The sequence below is a fragment of the Neodiprion lecontei genome, chromosome 2 (genome assembly GCF_021901455.1).
Source record: "Neodiprion lecontei isolate iyNeoLeco1 chromosome 2, iyNeoLeco1.1, whole genome shotgun sequence".
In the NCBI taxonomy this organism is placed as follows: domain Eukaryota; kingdom Metazoa; phylum Arthropoda; class Insecta; order Hymenoptera; family Diprionidae; genus Neodiprion; species Neodiprion lecontei.
This window is the reverse complement of record NC_060261.1, coordinates 3,892,022-3,908,184: the sequence shown is the minus strand read 5'-3', so window position 1 is coordinate 3,908,184 and position 16,163 is coordinate 3,892,022. Positions and strand designations below refer to the sequence as shown.

At 35.2% G+C, this 16,163-nt stretch overlaps 1 protein-coding gene across 2 annotated transcripts in view; it reads right to left on the bottom strand.

Moving 5' to 3' along the window:
- The window catches only part of LOC107218115 (peroxidasin homolog pxn-2), a 37,668-nt gene extending 26,316 nt beyond the window's left edge, over positions 1-11,352 (bottom strand). Inside the window, exons 1-2 of one of the 2 annotated variants that reach the window (XM_046731760.1) lie at positions 11,195-11,352; positions 9,363-9,467 (exon numbers count right to left, since the gene is read on the bottom strand). In XM_046731760.1, coding sequence (XP_046587716.1) covers positions 9,363-9,467; positions 11,195-11,244 — 155 coding nt within the window. In that variant the 5' untranslated portion in view covers positions 11,245-11,352. Of the gene's footprint in view, positions 1-5,915; positions 6,697-9,362; positions 9,468-11,194 lie in introns of those variants that run through there. The other variant, XM_015655876.2, reaches the window with a different exon arrangement.
- Between the last annotated feature and the right edge of the window lie 4,811 nt (positions 11,353-16,163).

Sequence of the window (16,163 nt, the reverse complement as noted above, 5' to 3'; positions counted from 1 at the left end):
TACGGTAACGCAAAAAGACGATGTATTATGTTAAAATGCTGCACGGGAATGAGATGTATTTGTATCCGTGTATATGAGTAGTTTTCTTTGTACTTGTCTTATCGATACAAGTTTAACGTTAATTAAAGCGATATATTCTCTAATAAAGCGAAGAGAGAGAAAGAAGCATGTAATACGAGTATAAAAATGGTATGTATATATATATATATACATATATACACGCGCGCATAAAGAAGGAAAATGAAACAAACAAGAATAAGGAATGAAAAACATGAATGAGAAATAAATTTCTGAACATTATTGCCTGAGGCAACTGAGTCTCGAGCATATGTATACACACACACACACATAGTCTTTTTTCAATGTATTATACATATATTAGACATACATATCTCTAATGCGAGGAAATCCTCAGCAGCAGGTGAAAGTAGTCTGGTGATCCCGATCGTTACGGGAGATCCGTTCGCTCGCGGCTTGTAACAAACTTCGTTTCGTTAGAGTTCGTTATACAGGTAAATACCGGGACAATATCTTGAAAGATGAAAATCAACCGCGCATGCGCCAAACAATTAAATCTCATTGCTCGGCGAAATCTTCCCGCAGCGATATTCTTGTCCGCGATGCAGGCGGGCCAACTTACGCAAAATGTGGACGTTTCGAATTTTCAAAGAGCGTAAGCGTTGAATTCCGACCGTTCTTTGAAGAATCAACTTTCCGACACGATAACAAATGCTTCCCAAACCTTTCCGAGTCACCGCCTCGATTATTCGAGATTCTAACCTCGAAAATTCGTATCGATCACATCGCCGGCAGAAATAGATTAACCGCTGAAACTTGGGATGGCCAGCCTGCACGAACAGCCGATAAAACTCACGCATGCGCGGTTCATTTTCAAGTTTCAACAGATTGTCCCGGTATATATATACGTATACGTATTTGTGTGATACACAGTTATTAAAACGAATCGTTTGATATGATATGAATGAAAATAATAAGATTAAGAAGGATTTGATAAATTTAAAATTTCGAATTCCCTTTGTCACTGTAAATTTATTCGAATACAGTAAAAAATGATTCATGTATTATTGTTATGTATATTTTTTCACGATATTTAATCCCGAATCAAATGACGACTCGAGGTCGACCAGCGATTCGCCGCTGCACTTATGACGTCACGAGCGCACGCGGCGCCATCTTGAGATCATTTCGGAACGTTCAAAGCGCACGTTGCGTTCCTAAAGTCACCAAGTCTCTGCCTCGTTCAGTTAAAAACTTGACTTTGATTGTTATCTTTGGTCGTTTAATTACTGGCAATGAGTTATCGAAGAATTAATTGAATATAAAGAATGAAAAGAAAAGAATGTAGAGAAAATATAGCGTTGAAACTTGGACTCGAGCATCGCGGAGAAATAGAAATGATTTATGAGTCTCGTTTTTCTTCCGTGTTCGCGAAGAACCATTAAATCCATGGAACGAAATACAAGAAATAAAAGAAAGAAAGAAAGAAAGAAAGAAAAAAACTAAGCCTAAAGGCACGTTGAAAGGAAGGCGACGAAGTGTTCGGGAGAAAAATATGTACGCAGTCTTGCTTTACTACATTGAAATCTGTTAATTCGTTTCAATGGTAAAAAACTAAAATCTCAGCGGCGAGACCCTTCTCGATAAAATTTCTTCCTCGCTGTAATAACCTCACTTTTCTATGTATCCGTGCGTCTGCCCGACAATGAGTGAGTGATCGACTCTCTCTCTCTCTCCCTCTCTCGCTCTCTCTATCTTTCACCATCTTTCTCTCGCAGCATAATAAATACCACGCACTTGCTGCACATATTACTCCACTGTATTCAACCGCCTCAACTCGTACATCAAGTATTTATATAATGAAGGACGATTAATGTCGCCACGTTTGTGCGGCAAGATCATCATAAAGTCAGAGTGGAATGATACGTCCGAAGATGAGCTGTTAATTCCACAGGCATGACTGCGGTGACGAAACGGTTTGAAGAGGATGATGATGATGATGATGATGATGACGACGACGATGATGATGAAGAAATAAAAAAGAAATAGAAAACGAAAAAAAACGAACAAACAAATCGAAACAAGAAAGTTAAAATAACGTGTAAAGGTGGTTCAAAAAATTTCGAACGATCTTCGATATGTCGCCGCGAGTCGTTCGCCTTGACTCCATATTTATAAATCCATTCTGCTGATACCTTGACGCGATCGTCGTCGTTTTCTTTATATCATACGTATACCAGTAAACCGTAAATGCGCACCGTCAATTACCTAATAATTGGTAAAGCGCGGTCTGTGCAGGTAATTGTGCATCTCCTTAAATCGAGTCGAAGTTTCGAGGTCTCTTTTAGCATCTCTGCAGTTTTGAGGTCATTTCCATTTTTATTTCATCTTTCTTTCGTTTTTTCATATTTCGTTTCTTTCTTTCGATTGTGATTTTTTAATTTCTTTATTTTTTTTTTTTAAAACTCTCTTCTTTTCAACGTCCATTTATAACTTCGCGTCGCGTGCCGAGAGGCAATAACATTATACGCACAAACGCATTATAAGTATATACATGATGAAATATGACGACAATGGAGACCGACTTTTCCGGAGCGAGGTTCGAAAATAAAAAAAAAAATTAAAACCAATTGAAAGAAACAGAAATAGGACTAAAGCGCATACGATTGGAGACAAAAAAATAAAAAAATAAATAAATAAATAAAATATCGACAGAATAAAAGACTTTGTTACATCGCTGGAATGGCAAAGTTATTCGATGATCGCCGATTTATTACACGCGTGTATTTTCTAGCCCGAAACAATAATTTAAAGTCGTGATAGGTCAGGCACAAGAGCTATACCTATACGTATATTGTAATACCTTATATGAATATAGAAAAGGAGAAGGTGGATGGATTTATCGTGTTTGTCTAGTTGGTACCTCGTGCACAGACGATATTCGTACCGGATTGAAATTAGTGACGTTATCGTAGTAACGAAACGTTGGGAGCAACAAATAAAAAAAAAAACACCATTTTCCTAATCTTACAAAATGAGTTTCAACGAACTAAGATTTCGAAATATGAGTGTATTTTGTTTTATCACGGTTTGCCGAATTTCGGACAATTCAAAAATTTCGAAAAAACGATTCTTCAGCGGCACGAATCGTTGCGATAACGTTACCAACATCAATTATGATCTATTCGTTGTAAATTTTTTTTATTTTTTTTTTATTTGTACACGTTATCCCAACGCCGTGAATAAAAATGAGTTTTTACTTTCGCTGTGAAATAATCATCGTCGTGTTGTTATTATTGTTATTATTATTGTGCAATAGAAAATGTCAACAAGACCCCGCCTTATAATTTTACAAATCCGTGCGTGAAAGTATTTATCGACCGGTTGTTTTCCTTTCGTTTCTCTTTTCTTTTCTTTTTTTTCATTCTTCTTCCTTCTCTCTTTCGTTATTTCTTTCTACGGAAACGTATTTAATAATCGAAAAGCTACTTCGATGTCACAAATAGTCATCGTCAAACTCGCGTCATGTTCGCAGAAGCAAATTTCCTTCGTCACACCGTTTAATCATTGCGTGCTGTAACATGTAATGCATTTTTTTCTTTCTCCGGTTTTCCTTCAAGTTTACACACCGCGACGAATCGGTGTAATTTTCGTCGACGTTAAATTCGCCACGTCCCAAATTTCTCACCTCCGTTTCTGTTGTTAACATTGCCATTATCATTATTATATTGTTCATATTTTCCGTACAAAAATACAAAAATATATCGTTGCACGTCAGGTCAGGCATTTAAGATGTACAACTGTTAATCGATAAAGAAGTTTTTTTATCCACGTGTTCAACGCGCATACGTACTTTTATTACAATATACACTATTATAAATTTGCGCGAAAATATCCTCGGGGCAGGTTTTTAATCGCCCTTGCGCTTTCTTGCAAACATACGCGAGAAGATTAAAATTCACAAGCTGTTCCAGCGGCTGCAGAAACGGCGTATAAATCATGAATTGTAATATAGATAGGTATGTATAATGTTATTGTCTCGTAGGACGGGTTATACAATTATTGTAGGCACCTTTGGCCTCTGACAATATTTTACCGTTTTATTATACAGTTTGAGCGATCTTCAATCATTGCACGCATATCTATATACACACCTAGGAAAAGATTATCGTTTTGAATAACAATTTGTACGCAATGTTGAAAAAAAATGTTCCTTTTTTTGTATCTACATTTTTTTTTTTTTTTTTTTTCTTCATTCATATCTTTAAACCTGTTTCATATTATTTGATAATTTACATGTTCATTGGACTGTATCAAAAAAAATTGACGGTTTTTTTATTTTCAAAAATGTTGATCTTTGATATTGAATAACTTTTGAAAGAGTAAATATATGAAAAAATGAAATAGAAAATCCCGACGAGACACCTCTAAATATTAATATTAAGAAGCTGAAACTTGTACAGCATTCCTTTTTCGTCATTTCGAACAATATTTTCGACTCGAATTTTGAAAAAATAAAAAATATTTCATTTTTTTTTTAACAATAAACGTATCATATACGTTTATACAGGCATAGAATTCTACAAAAATTCAGGCTTCACGAACAATATATAAATAATATGTATAATATATAAACAGTGATGCACATAGTACGGATCAATATACTTTTGGACTTGGTGTCGGTAGTTTGTCGGCAGTTTGTTATAATAAATACAGGTCTAAGTATCTCTGTGCGTGTATGTGTGTGTGTGTATGTGTGTGTGTATAATCCCTGTACAAACTTAATATTATAACTCTCGAATTCGATTTCACCGTTAGAGGCGTATTATAATAATAAATGGATTTTACAAACCGAGCTCTCTATCATTTACAATCCCGATATTTTCACTAAATCCAACTGCAGTTCCGTCACGCCCGGTGCTAATTGATTCGACGAAATCTGTTTTATACACCGCGTAACAAGCAACCTATATACATACATATATAAATATATATACTCGTCACTTTCGCGTTGGATTTTCACTCACATAACATAATACGTATCTGCATACATAACAATAATAATCTATCGAACGAAACTGTGACGGAAATGAAAAATCGAGCCAAAAAACGCAAAAAAAAAAAAAAACAATCAATAAATTTGTAAAAAACAAACACGATCGATTTCTGGATATACGGATAAACAAAAGTGTTATCGATATAATAAAAATTTTAATGAATCCCATATTGCGTTACGTCCAACCGCGCATAATCATACCGCTCTTGGAATTTCTTTGGAAAGTGATTCGGTTTCAGGAAGGTGATTATCGACAGTGAGATCTGTTTCAGCAGCTCAAAACGCACTCGGACTTTAATTATTATAGATCAGACTAGTCTGGACCGGTATACATGTTAAGTCTGATCGTGAGCGAGTGCCATATTATTATATTACACACAGAGCCGGCACGCACCGCTGATCGCGAAAGGGAATTTCAGTTTCGTTTTCATCTCGCGAATTTCTTTTCGCATTACGAAAACGTTCAGTACTGTTTCCGCTACTGTATATACATATATATATACACACATATATATACATACACACATAACATTTTTATACATGCATAACAATGTGTATCAATTATCAATGATTCTTAGCTATTTCAATCTGTAGACTCTATTACAGGACTAATTGTCTTCTATTTATGTATATCCAGGGACGAAAATGAGACAGTTATTATTGCACATATATAATACACTAAATATGAATATCGTTACGAATGCAAAATGATAAACGGATCGATGAAGAAGAAACTGTACGTAATATTGAGCAATACAAGAAATAAAGTATAATTAATAATCCGTCTGTTATATGTTTTCAAATCTTTTATTCTACGTACAACACACAGAATTCAACTCACCAAATATGTGTTATCCTGTTCATTCCGTTGTAACGCTCGTGCAACATGATGCTTCGTTGATTGGTTAAGTTTTTTGTTTTTTTTTTTCTACACTAAAAACATTTGGCGCCGTTATTTGTTGATTTGTTTATTTAGAAGAAGAAAAAAAAAAAAACTTGGCCGATACTTATTTCTTTGATCCTTCTCCCTTTTCTCTTTTATTTCTTTTTACAACAAATTTAATTTCTCACCACGATTTGTATATTATGTGATCCAATTTTAATTCGCAGTTGTTCTTACGATTATCGTTATTATTGCAATTATGTTTAGAATTTCACCGATCGGCGTACGTGTGTAATAATGTAATCGTTAACGCCGAGTCAGATCGTGTCATTGGACGAAAGTAAGAAAAAAACAAAAAAAAAAAAAACCCCAGCTACAGTTCCGCACTCGCGTCTCCGAAATTTTTCAACAACTTTGTACGAACGAAGAAGGTACAGTTCGAAATGGAACTTTGTCGGCGGAGGCGGGGGTCGGGGGCGGGGTATAATAAAACAAAAAAAATAATAAATTAATCCTAAACGAAAAAAAACCTTGCTCTGGTGTCTGTTTTTTTTTTTTTTTTTTCTTTTCTTTTCAACGTTTTTTTCGTCGGATTCTTTTCCCTTCCTTTTCGTTTACCGATCAATGTCAGTCTGCGAGGGTGTAATAAAACCGCACTCTCTCTCTCTCTCTCTCTCTCTCTCGATCGACGCACCACAACTAACCGCGAACAGAGTCCGGTATGAGCCTCTCCTGTCTCGAGTCCTCGTATTTACCGAGTCCGCGACACCTTCTCCTCTGTGGTTTCTGACGGCCAAACGACCTAGTGGGGGGATGATGCACGGACCTCGCGATTCCGGAATGATAGAACGCCGTGCGCGTGAGGCGTTTAAACGCGTTCACAGTCTCGGATTCGAATGCGGGTGTGAATTCTTCTTTTTAATTTTTTTTATTTTGGGAGGTGTTATTTTTTTTTATACATATACATATATATATATATATATTTTTTCTTTTTTTTTGTTTATCGTTTATTTTTTTGGCAGAGCTAGCCGACCGAATCTCGATCCGTTCAAATTGTCGTCGCAAATATCCCCGAAATATCATTTCAAACATGGCGCCCCGACAGCGATCAGCTGACGCTCGGACGCCATGTTGCTTTCCGGGTGATAATTTCACGTTTCCGATGATTTGGTAAGGAACGATCGACTTTTCACGACGAGTGATCGGCCGAGGCTCGTCTATCAGTGAGCGGGAATTTTTCAGGATTTGAAAGGCGGGATTATTGACTCGGGGAAAGCCTAAAATCTATTGGAAAAATTCGAGGTGAGATCCGGGGATTTAGTAGGTCGAGTATTTCTGTAACATTCGTTCTTATATATATATATATATATATATATATATATATATATATATATATATATATATATATATATATACGAGTATATATATATGTATATCAATTGAAGCAGAAACTTGTACTTGTATATTTACTGTACGATAATTCATAATTCTATTCATTAATCGAGTCTCGTAGCGTGTGATAAATTTTGTACCTTTGTTGCAAAGTAATTTTTTCCACTTACAAGGAAAACACGATAATTAAACGATTCGAGCTTTGAAGAAACCCATTCGAATAATTAACGCCTTGCATATTATCTTCTGTCCTTCTTTATTTCTGTGAATCTTTATGCCTCTGTGGTAGATACCGCAGGCTTCGAACTGGGTATTAACGATCACAAGAATACGAAAGAAATACTATTATTTTTCTCTATTTTACGTTCCGTACAAGCATCGCGATGGAAACTTTTTTTTTTTTTTTTTTTATTTTTTATACATACTTTACACGTGATCACGTCATTCAAAGGGAATCGGTTATGAAGTTTTCGTTATTATTCTATCTCTGTTTTCGATTAGTTAATCACGGACGACAAACATCACCTTGACTCTAAGTGCAGGTGTTATTACTTTATACACCGAAATAATTTTCCTAGAATCCTCGGTCCGGATAATTTTTCATTTATTTCTTCCCCCCAACACATGTATACATATAATAATAATAATAATAATAATAATAATAATAATAATAATAATACATATGCGATTCAAGCACTTATTTTTCTGTATACAAATTTACACTCACACAATATCGTACAATGTTTATCTTTCCAATTATCGATCTTACATAATATTAACGACTTTTCACAGATAAGAGCCATCTTCATCTACGTATTAAACATATGCACGTGTATAGACCATAGACGCGTATCCGTCTACTTGTTTACTTTTGGTGCCTAATACCTGATCGTTAAACAAAATTTCAATAAACAATCGTATCGACTCCGAAAAATCCCACCGTTATTATTATTATTATTTTTTTTCCCCTCTTTCATTCATCAAACTTTAACAAATTCATCAAGCTTTAACAAACATCGCAAGATAATTTTCATCGATGAACATACAGCAGGTATATGATAATTTCAATCAGCGTCGGACATTGTTCGCGATTAAAAATTAGAAGAGAAAAAAAAAAGTAAGTAAATATACATCAAGAGAGCAGCCCGGACATCTCATCCTTGAGATTTTAAATTATGCAGAGACGCCGTCGCCGAATGTGGGTGCACAGATTTGTTGTCTCCCATGCCAATTATATTACATAGAGCTTCGTTAAAAATTTATTACTCTTCTTCGTTCTACTTACTTTTTGTTATTTATTTATTTTCACACACACACATATACATATATATATATTTTTTTCTCTTTCTCTTTTACTTCTCTAGCTTGACCGATTTCGTCGCTTGTTTGTTTGTCATTTCGCAGAGAGCGAAACTGCAGCGTGCAGGACCGTTTCGCAAATTCGTTACATTACATACCTCCGCGATATTACACAGTGATATCATCGGCGCGTATCTACACATGTATACATTTTTTTTAAAACGCGTCGAAAAGGGAACAAGAAACGAAGAATAACAAAAAGATGTAAAAATGTTTTACTTCAATTAGACGCGTCGTTTAAACTGTCGGTAAAAAAGTTTTCTCCCTTCATCCGTTCATCTTCTAAATTTACTCGTTCAACCAGTGTTTTCTGTTTTCTTTTTCTTTTTTTCTTTCTCTCTTTTTGCCGAACGACTAATTGGATGATAATAATATTACGCTGGCCGTGCAGAGACGCGATATTCACTACTTTTTTTGGTACCTCGCCGGCGTGTAAGTTTAGATTTATCGACGCAAAACGGAATAATCAGGATTTCGTCACAAAGATACGTCCGTCTGCGGACGATAGTCGGCCAATGTAATCATCCGACTACGAGGATGACGCCGACGTAAGCTTTCGCAGTTTGTTTTCTATTCAAATTATCACCGCTTATACTACTCGGTTGTTGTATACAGAGTTTATCTTATAACCGACCAAGTTACTTACTTACTTACTTGCTCGTGGATATTGCAGTGCGACATTCCGTTCCCTTTCCCTGAACACCACGAGTCCCGTGATCGTTGGTCAATGCCGTTAACGACGAACGATTAGCAAACCTCCTAAAACAACCTCGAAACCATGTCATTATTACGACGAATTAGGCCAGCGTTGAGAGTTTCCATAATATTGGCCGTGTGATTTTATATCTAAGGAAAAAAGAGAAAAAAAAAAAAACAAACAAACTTTGAACTGGGTGGTAATAAAATGTATATATGTATATATGAGAAATATCGAAACATCGGGAAGAAATTTATTATTTTGAAATATTTTTACAATCAATTTTGAGAAGTTCGTTTTTTTTTTTTTTTTTTTTGAAAAATATGGATATTTATTGGTTCCGTATGGATTAATAAATTTCATACAAATTGTTGTGACGCGTAGCGGCGATTTGATAATTTCTTTCATAAATGAAGATTAAAAATTTTTTAAGTCGAAAAATTAGAAAGTCCCGGATTATGCTAGAATTCCAAACTGTCGAATCGTGAGAATTCCTCTCGATAACACAGAATCGTGTACAGATTCTCGATTTTACCGCAGTTCTACATTGTCTTTTAAACTCTCTGTGTTTCGACTTTTCACGCATCTTCAATTTTCTGTACCTACTCGAACTTTCCACATTTTCGCGTCTATGAAAATCTAGTTTGTTCGTTTTTTTTTTTTTTTTGGTTTTGTTTTTGTTCTTTACCTCAAACCATTTTACACCCGGTATACACCGTGTATACATATGTTTAACGCGTTCGTTGAACATAAGCGATTGATCGAATAAAAAATATATGTAATAATTTTCCTCGGAGGAATTTTCCTCCACATATCAAGACGGCTTCAGCCGCATAATAATGGTCACTAATCAATCTCTTTCCTTGCCTCGCACAGATCTACGCAGCCCTCTGGGGACATACTCAAACGGGTACATAACTGGCGGTAAAAAATAAAAAAAATAAAAAAATAAAAAATATATATATATAATATATATATTCCTGCAATTTATATTATTGGTATTATTATTGTTGTTACTGTTATACTGATCATTCATAATTTGGTAAATCCCAGATACTTGTTACATATATAAACATTGTTTATTTCTCGATATTAATATGCAGTCCTCGAATATCCTCGAATCCTTCTCAACGAATAATCGATTTCGTAGTATTTTACGAAATATTTTTCCTCGAACAAAAAAATTCATTTATACGCATATTTGCATCCGATCATCCGATGCTTGCATCGTTTCAATGTCAAGGAAAAATTTTTTATAAAATACGACGAAATCGACGATTTATTGAGGAGGAAGTTCAATCGAGGATTTTTCATACAATTTTTCACACTCGGGAGTCAATTTTTTTTTTTTTTTCTGACACACTTGTACGAATATAAAATTTTATACGTATGTTTTTTTGGCTCGCCCCAATATATATATACATATATATATATATATTTAATGCCCCGCAAGAATATGCCTTGAAATTTTTTTTGATTAAAACGGTTCAATAGTTGCAGCATTTTTAATGAAAAAAATTATTTTCGCGTCGTTATTTAAATGGGAAATTTCAAACGGCCAGCGACAACTTTTAAAATTGAGCTCTGTAAAATTTTTTGCCAAACGGTAGAATTTTCTTTCTCAGTAAATAGATCCCTTTAAGACCATAGATTCGATAGGTCAGTTTTTTCGGCTCACCCTCTATATATATGTATTGTACGGTGAATTATCAAACAGAAAATTTTATTATCCAATTTCGACTATTGCTTTGCGCGTTTAATCGTTACATGTATGTGCAGAGATACTCACCATAGACGTTGGTCTAGGACTGATCCTAGATACAAGGTGGATATGTACATTTATGTTATTGTAGAGACGCCAAGGCGAACGGATGCCCGAGGGCTGCAGCCTCGTTCTCGGTCCATAACTTCCTGTTTTCTGCATCAGAGCTTTGAACTCGGGCAAGCAAGTATTACAAATATCCATACACATACCTGTAACAGAAAACATGTAGAAAACAATTACATGCAGTACTTATACGTATACGTGTATAATATTCACCGTGATTTAATCATCGATATATTTATAATAATCTATTATACAGGCATACGGGTGTGTTTAATTAATACTGACGCTAATTAATCGCGATGCATATCTATGGGGCATTCCGGGCCAACTCGGTAACACGGTTGACCATGATATTTTTACACTTCACCAAGGATTTTTCCTATCAGATGATAGGACTTGATTATTTAATTGATCAAGTGATTTTAACCCTAAAAACCTTCTGGAAAAATATTTCCAATTTTCTTCCATCGCTCGTTTTTACTGTATTGATTTTTTAAACCCGTCTCAAAAACGTTCAGATTGATTTTTATGAATCAAGAAGAGAAGAAAGACACATTTTTTTCTCCGAAATGAAACATCTTCTCGAAAGATTCAGAGTTTAACCGCGTTGTTTCTATTCTTATTTAATCGTTTTCTACTATTTTCATACCTGTCGGCAAATTTGTTGTGAAATTTTGAAAAAAATCTTTAATGTATTTTAGAACCGGAGAAGCGATAAAAAAAAAAATCAGCGATCAAATCGGAGATGCGGTATTTATTGTAATAGATTTCTAACAGGTATGAAAATTTAAAAAACGATAAAAAAAAAAAAAAAAACAGGACAAAGATCCGACTCTAAATCTTACGTGAAAATGTTTCATTTTGGTAACCGGATTTTGTTTTGTTCTTTCTTGTTTCATGAAAAATCTATTTTGGTGTCTTTGAGAAGAGTTTGAAAAATCAAAAGGCCAAGTACGAGAGATTGAACGAAATTTGAAGAGATTTTTTTCGCATGCTTTTCCAGTCGTCGTACTAACGTAGGAAAAATCCTTGGTGAGATAAAAAGAAAATTTCACGATCAACCGTTCACCGAGTTCGCGTGGAATGCCCCATATATCGAGGTTTACGTACGAAGAAAATTATGTAAGCCGATAGATTTTCTCATGGCTTTGCGTGCAAGCGGCGTTTGTTGTTTTTTTTTTTTTTTGTTTTTTGCTTTTTGTTTTTTTTTCAATTCTCATATAATATACCATGCAAGTCGATCTATCAGCCGTGATCTCGGTATCCGACTGATTCTAAGTTTCATTGGAATCCGGGTGATATTAATCCTTTCATTATCTACAATCCTTCGTCCCGATTTTTATATCCTTGCGATTAATTCCGCGGCTTGTCTGTAATTTCTTTTCTGATGCAATGTGTGTGTGTGTGTTTTTTTTTTCCCCCCCTTCGTCTATGATAACAAATTACACTTCCGTGTTTATAACTGTGAATGCAGCGCTGTGCGGAGGATTTTTCAAATAATAAAAAAAGAGCGAAAGTATAAATAACGAAAAAATACTCGTACACAAATCCAGAAAAATCGAAGAAAGAATGAAAAAATGAAAGGAAAAAATTAATCTTTGTAACGATTATGCGGTTACACCGATGTAACAAAAGAAAGAAAAAAAAAGTGCTTTCAGTTTTTTAAATCTAATGCCAAAGAGTTGCTGCGACATCTTTTTAACGTTAGTTTAAAAATTGAGCATATCCTGCATATGAGTATATTTATTATATTATATGCCGATGTGTTATTCTCAATAATTTGATTAAGTATATAAATAAGTCGATTAATAGTCACACTATCATTATTGGTTTGAACAGTTTTCGTCGTCACGATGAGATGCAAGCGTCTTTTACAGTCAGCTTTACTACAAAGAATTGGAGTCGTTGAGGTTGAACCACGATTTTTTATCGTTAGTGTGAAATAATATCCATATATGTATATATATATAGTAATATTACAAAAAATTAAAAATAAAAATAAAATAAACAGATTCCGCTTACGCGAACAATAAAAAGTAAGACACACCGCAGACCGCGAAATATCCGCATTACCGACCATCGCCACTAAATCTGTACAACAAACACATCGAATCTCATGCGTGTATGATTATACAAAGCTTTCGATTCGCCGATTCTCGAATGACCTTGCAACGCGAAATTTCGCGACCGAGAAAATTGAAATCTGCAACGGTAGCTGAAACTGAAAAATTTGATACAAAGAATCAAGCGCAAAATGTTGTTTATACATTATTCAGAATGTATGATGTATGTATATTTATATACAACAAGTATATATACAGTCATGTGTATATATACGGGGAAAATCTGTTGATACTTGAAAATGAACCGCGCATGCGCGAGTTGTATCGGCCGTTCGTGCAGGCTGGCCAACCCGAATTTTCAGCTGTCAAACTCTTTCTGCCGGCGATGCGGTTGATACGAATTTTCGAGGTTAGAATCTCGGATAATCGAGGCGGTGATTCGGAAAGGTTTTGGAAGCATTTGTTATCGGGTCGGAAAGTTGATTCTTCAAAGATCGTTCAAAATTCAACGCTTACGCTCTTTGGAGATTCGAAACGTCCACATTTTGCGCAAGTTGGCTCGCCTGCATCGCGGACAAGAATATCGCTGCGGGAAGATTTCGCCGGCCAATGAGATTTGATTATTTGGCGCATGCGCGGTTGATTTTCAAGTTTCAAAAGATTGTCCCGGAAATTCTGTGATTTTAATTGATGGATGATTATATAATTGCGAAAAGAAGAAGAAAGAGAGAGATAGAAATGGAGAGAGAGAGAAAAAAAAGAAAACTAATTTGAGGTTTCAAAATTAAAATTAAAATCGAAATAAAATTGAGGGATCCGGGGGAGTTCTTACGATGGGCTAATTACCTGCTCGATTCTATTTTCGGATACCTCCAAAATTTCGTTAGTTTTGCCGTATCTGTCACCGTTCTCGAGATATTCGCGATTTTAGATTTCTGTCATCGAAATTCTGTGAATTAATTGGAGTTGCTAATGGATTTAGATAATATCGAACCCGCGGATCCCGAATTATTGCTATTTTTGCGCTATCTATCACCGTTCTCGAGATATTCGCGATTCAACAGAGAATGAATTAGAATATCTCGAGAGAACTTTCGTTATTAAAATTGAGATATCGATGAATCCGATAAATCTATACAGCCAAGTATTTAATAGGATCGTAAATGAGTGAGTGTGATCTTGCATCGTCGATATTTTTCTTCATTCCTTTACAAAGAGAGAAAAAGAGAGACGGAGAGAGATAAAGAGAGAGAGACAGAGACAGATAGAGAGAGACAGATCGCTCACAACCACCACCACCACCACGACACGTATAATAATTAGTCTATATCGCATCGCTTCTCTCACAATCAGGAAAGTTAAGAATCTTTATTGACCGAAACCTTTTCACGTATATATCCGATATTCCGAGCCGCCAATAGTTGATCAGCGACGATGTAAATCGAGAGGAGGCCAAGAGACTCTCAGTGAAAGTGTCCGTACGACGTCGAGAGAGAGAGAGAGAGAGAGAGAGAGAGAGATGCATACACACGTACAGCCGGCCTCTCGAATCGGTTTGTAACCAACTCGTCGCCTTCGATCCTCGAGACTTTGAATGTCTGTGTAAAGTTTTCTGTCTGCACAGTGCAACGCAGGATTTCTGTGATATCACCTTAACACACAGACAAACCAAACTGAAACATCGATGTACAAAGTCACATGAAAAGTTGTTGCCGTTCCTTTTTTTCTTTTTTTTTTATCTTCATCTTCTTCCTCGATTCTTACTTTTTACTCCATCTCCGTTTAACGAGTCCTTTTTTGTACATATATTATTATATGTAATATATATCGTTTCATTACCGATTTTTAATCCACGGTTTGTTTACATTATATATCTTCTATGTTACAAGTATATTTTTTTATATTTATAGAACTTTGAAAATATATTTATTTGCGGTTTTTTGCTGTTTCCGATAGTATGCTAACGGGATTTCGATATACTCGAGAGTAATTATTGCGATGTGATATAAATTATTACTGTTAGAAACAAATTGATTGGAAAAGAATCGTGAATAATTCATTTTCGAGAAAGTTATCCCTCTACACGTATGCATGTTCAACATAAATTATAAGTTTTTGGGATCGCTGATTGCGAATCTGAAATGAGATTTAATAATTCAAAATGGCGGATCGAATATGGCCGAAGAAAATTTCAAACCAGATCGAATCCCGTGTAAAAAAAACTCTGTCCAAGGATTTTTGGAGTCGCTGATTACGAATCTGAAGTCAAACTTGGAAAATTCAGCATGTCGAATCCAATTAGGGACACCGAAGATCCCCGCGTAGAGTTTTTTCACCGTATTCGATGAAATTTAAATTTTTCCTCCGCCATATTGGATTCGCCGTATCAGATCCGGCATCTCAAATTTTTCAATATTATTTTTTCGTATTTTTTCAGACGCGGAGACCGCGAACGAGCCAATTTTGTTCCGATTGATCAACCGACTCGAATTATTTTTCCTCAACATCGGTTTTTGTTTTTTGCTCTTTCGAATGAAACTATAAAATATATGAAAAAACTTTTCCGCTATTAAGACTAGGTACTAAAATTTACGAAAATTTAGTTTCAGATGCACAGTTTCAAAGAAGTACGAAATAATCGATCGATCGATTAAATTCAACCGATCCAACCGAGTAGCGTTTGGTTATTTTTTTCGAACCGATTATTTTCAGCTTAGCGGCCATCGCGGAGCGCAAGCAACGCTTTTACAATAATTCACATGTGAATCGTACGATTGTTATTTAAAATCCGTATCATTGCGACAACGCAAGATAGAAAAATCCGCTATTCAAGGTATAATTTGAAGCATAAAAGCGTACCGTTTTCG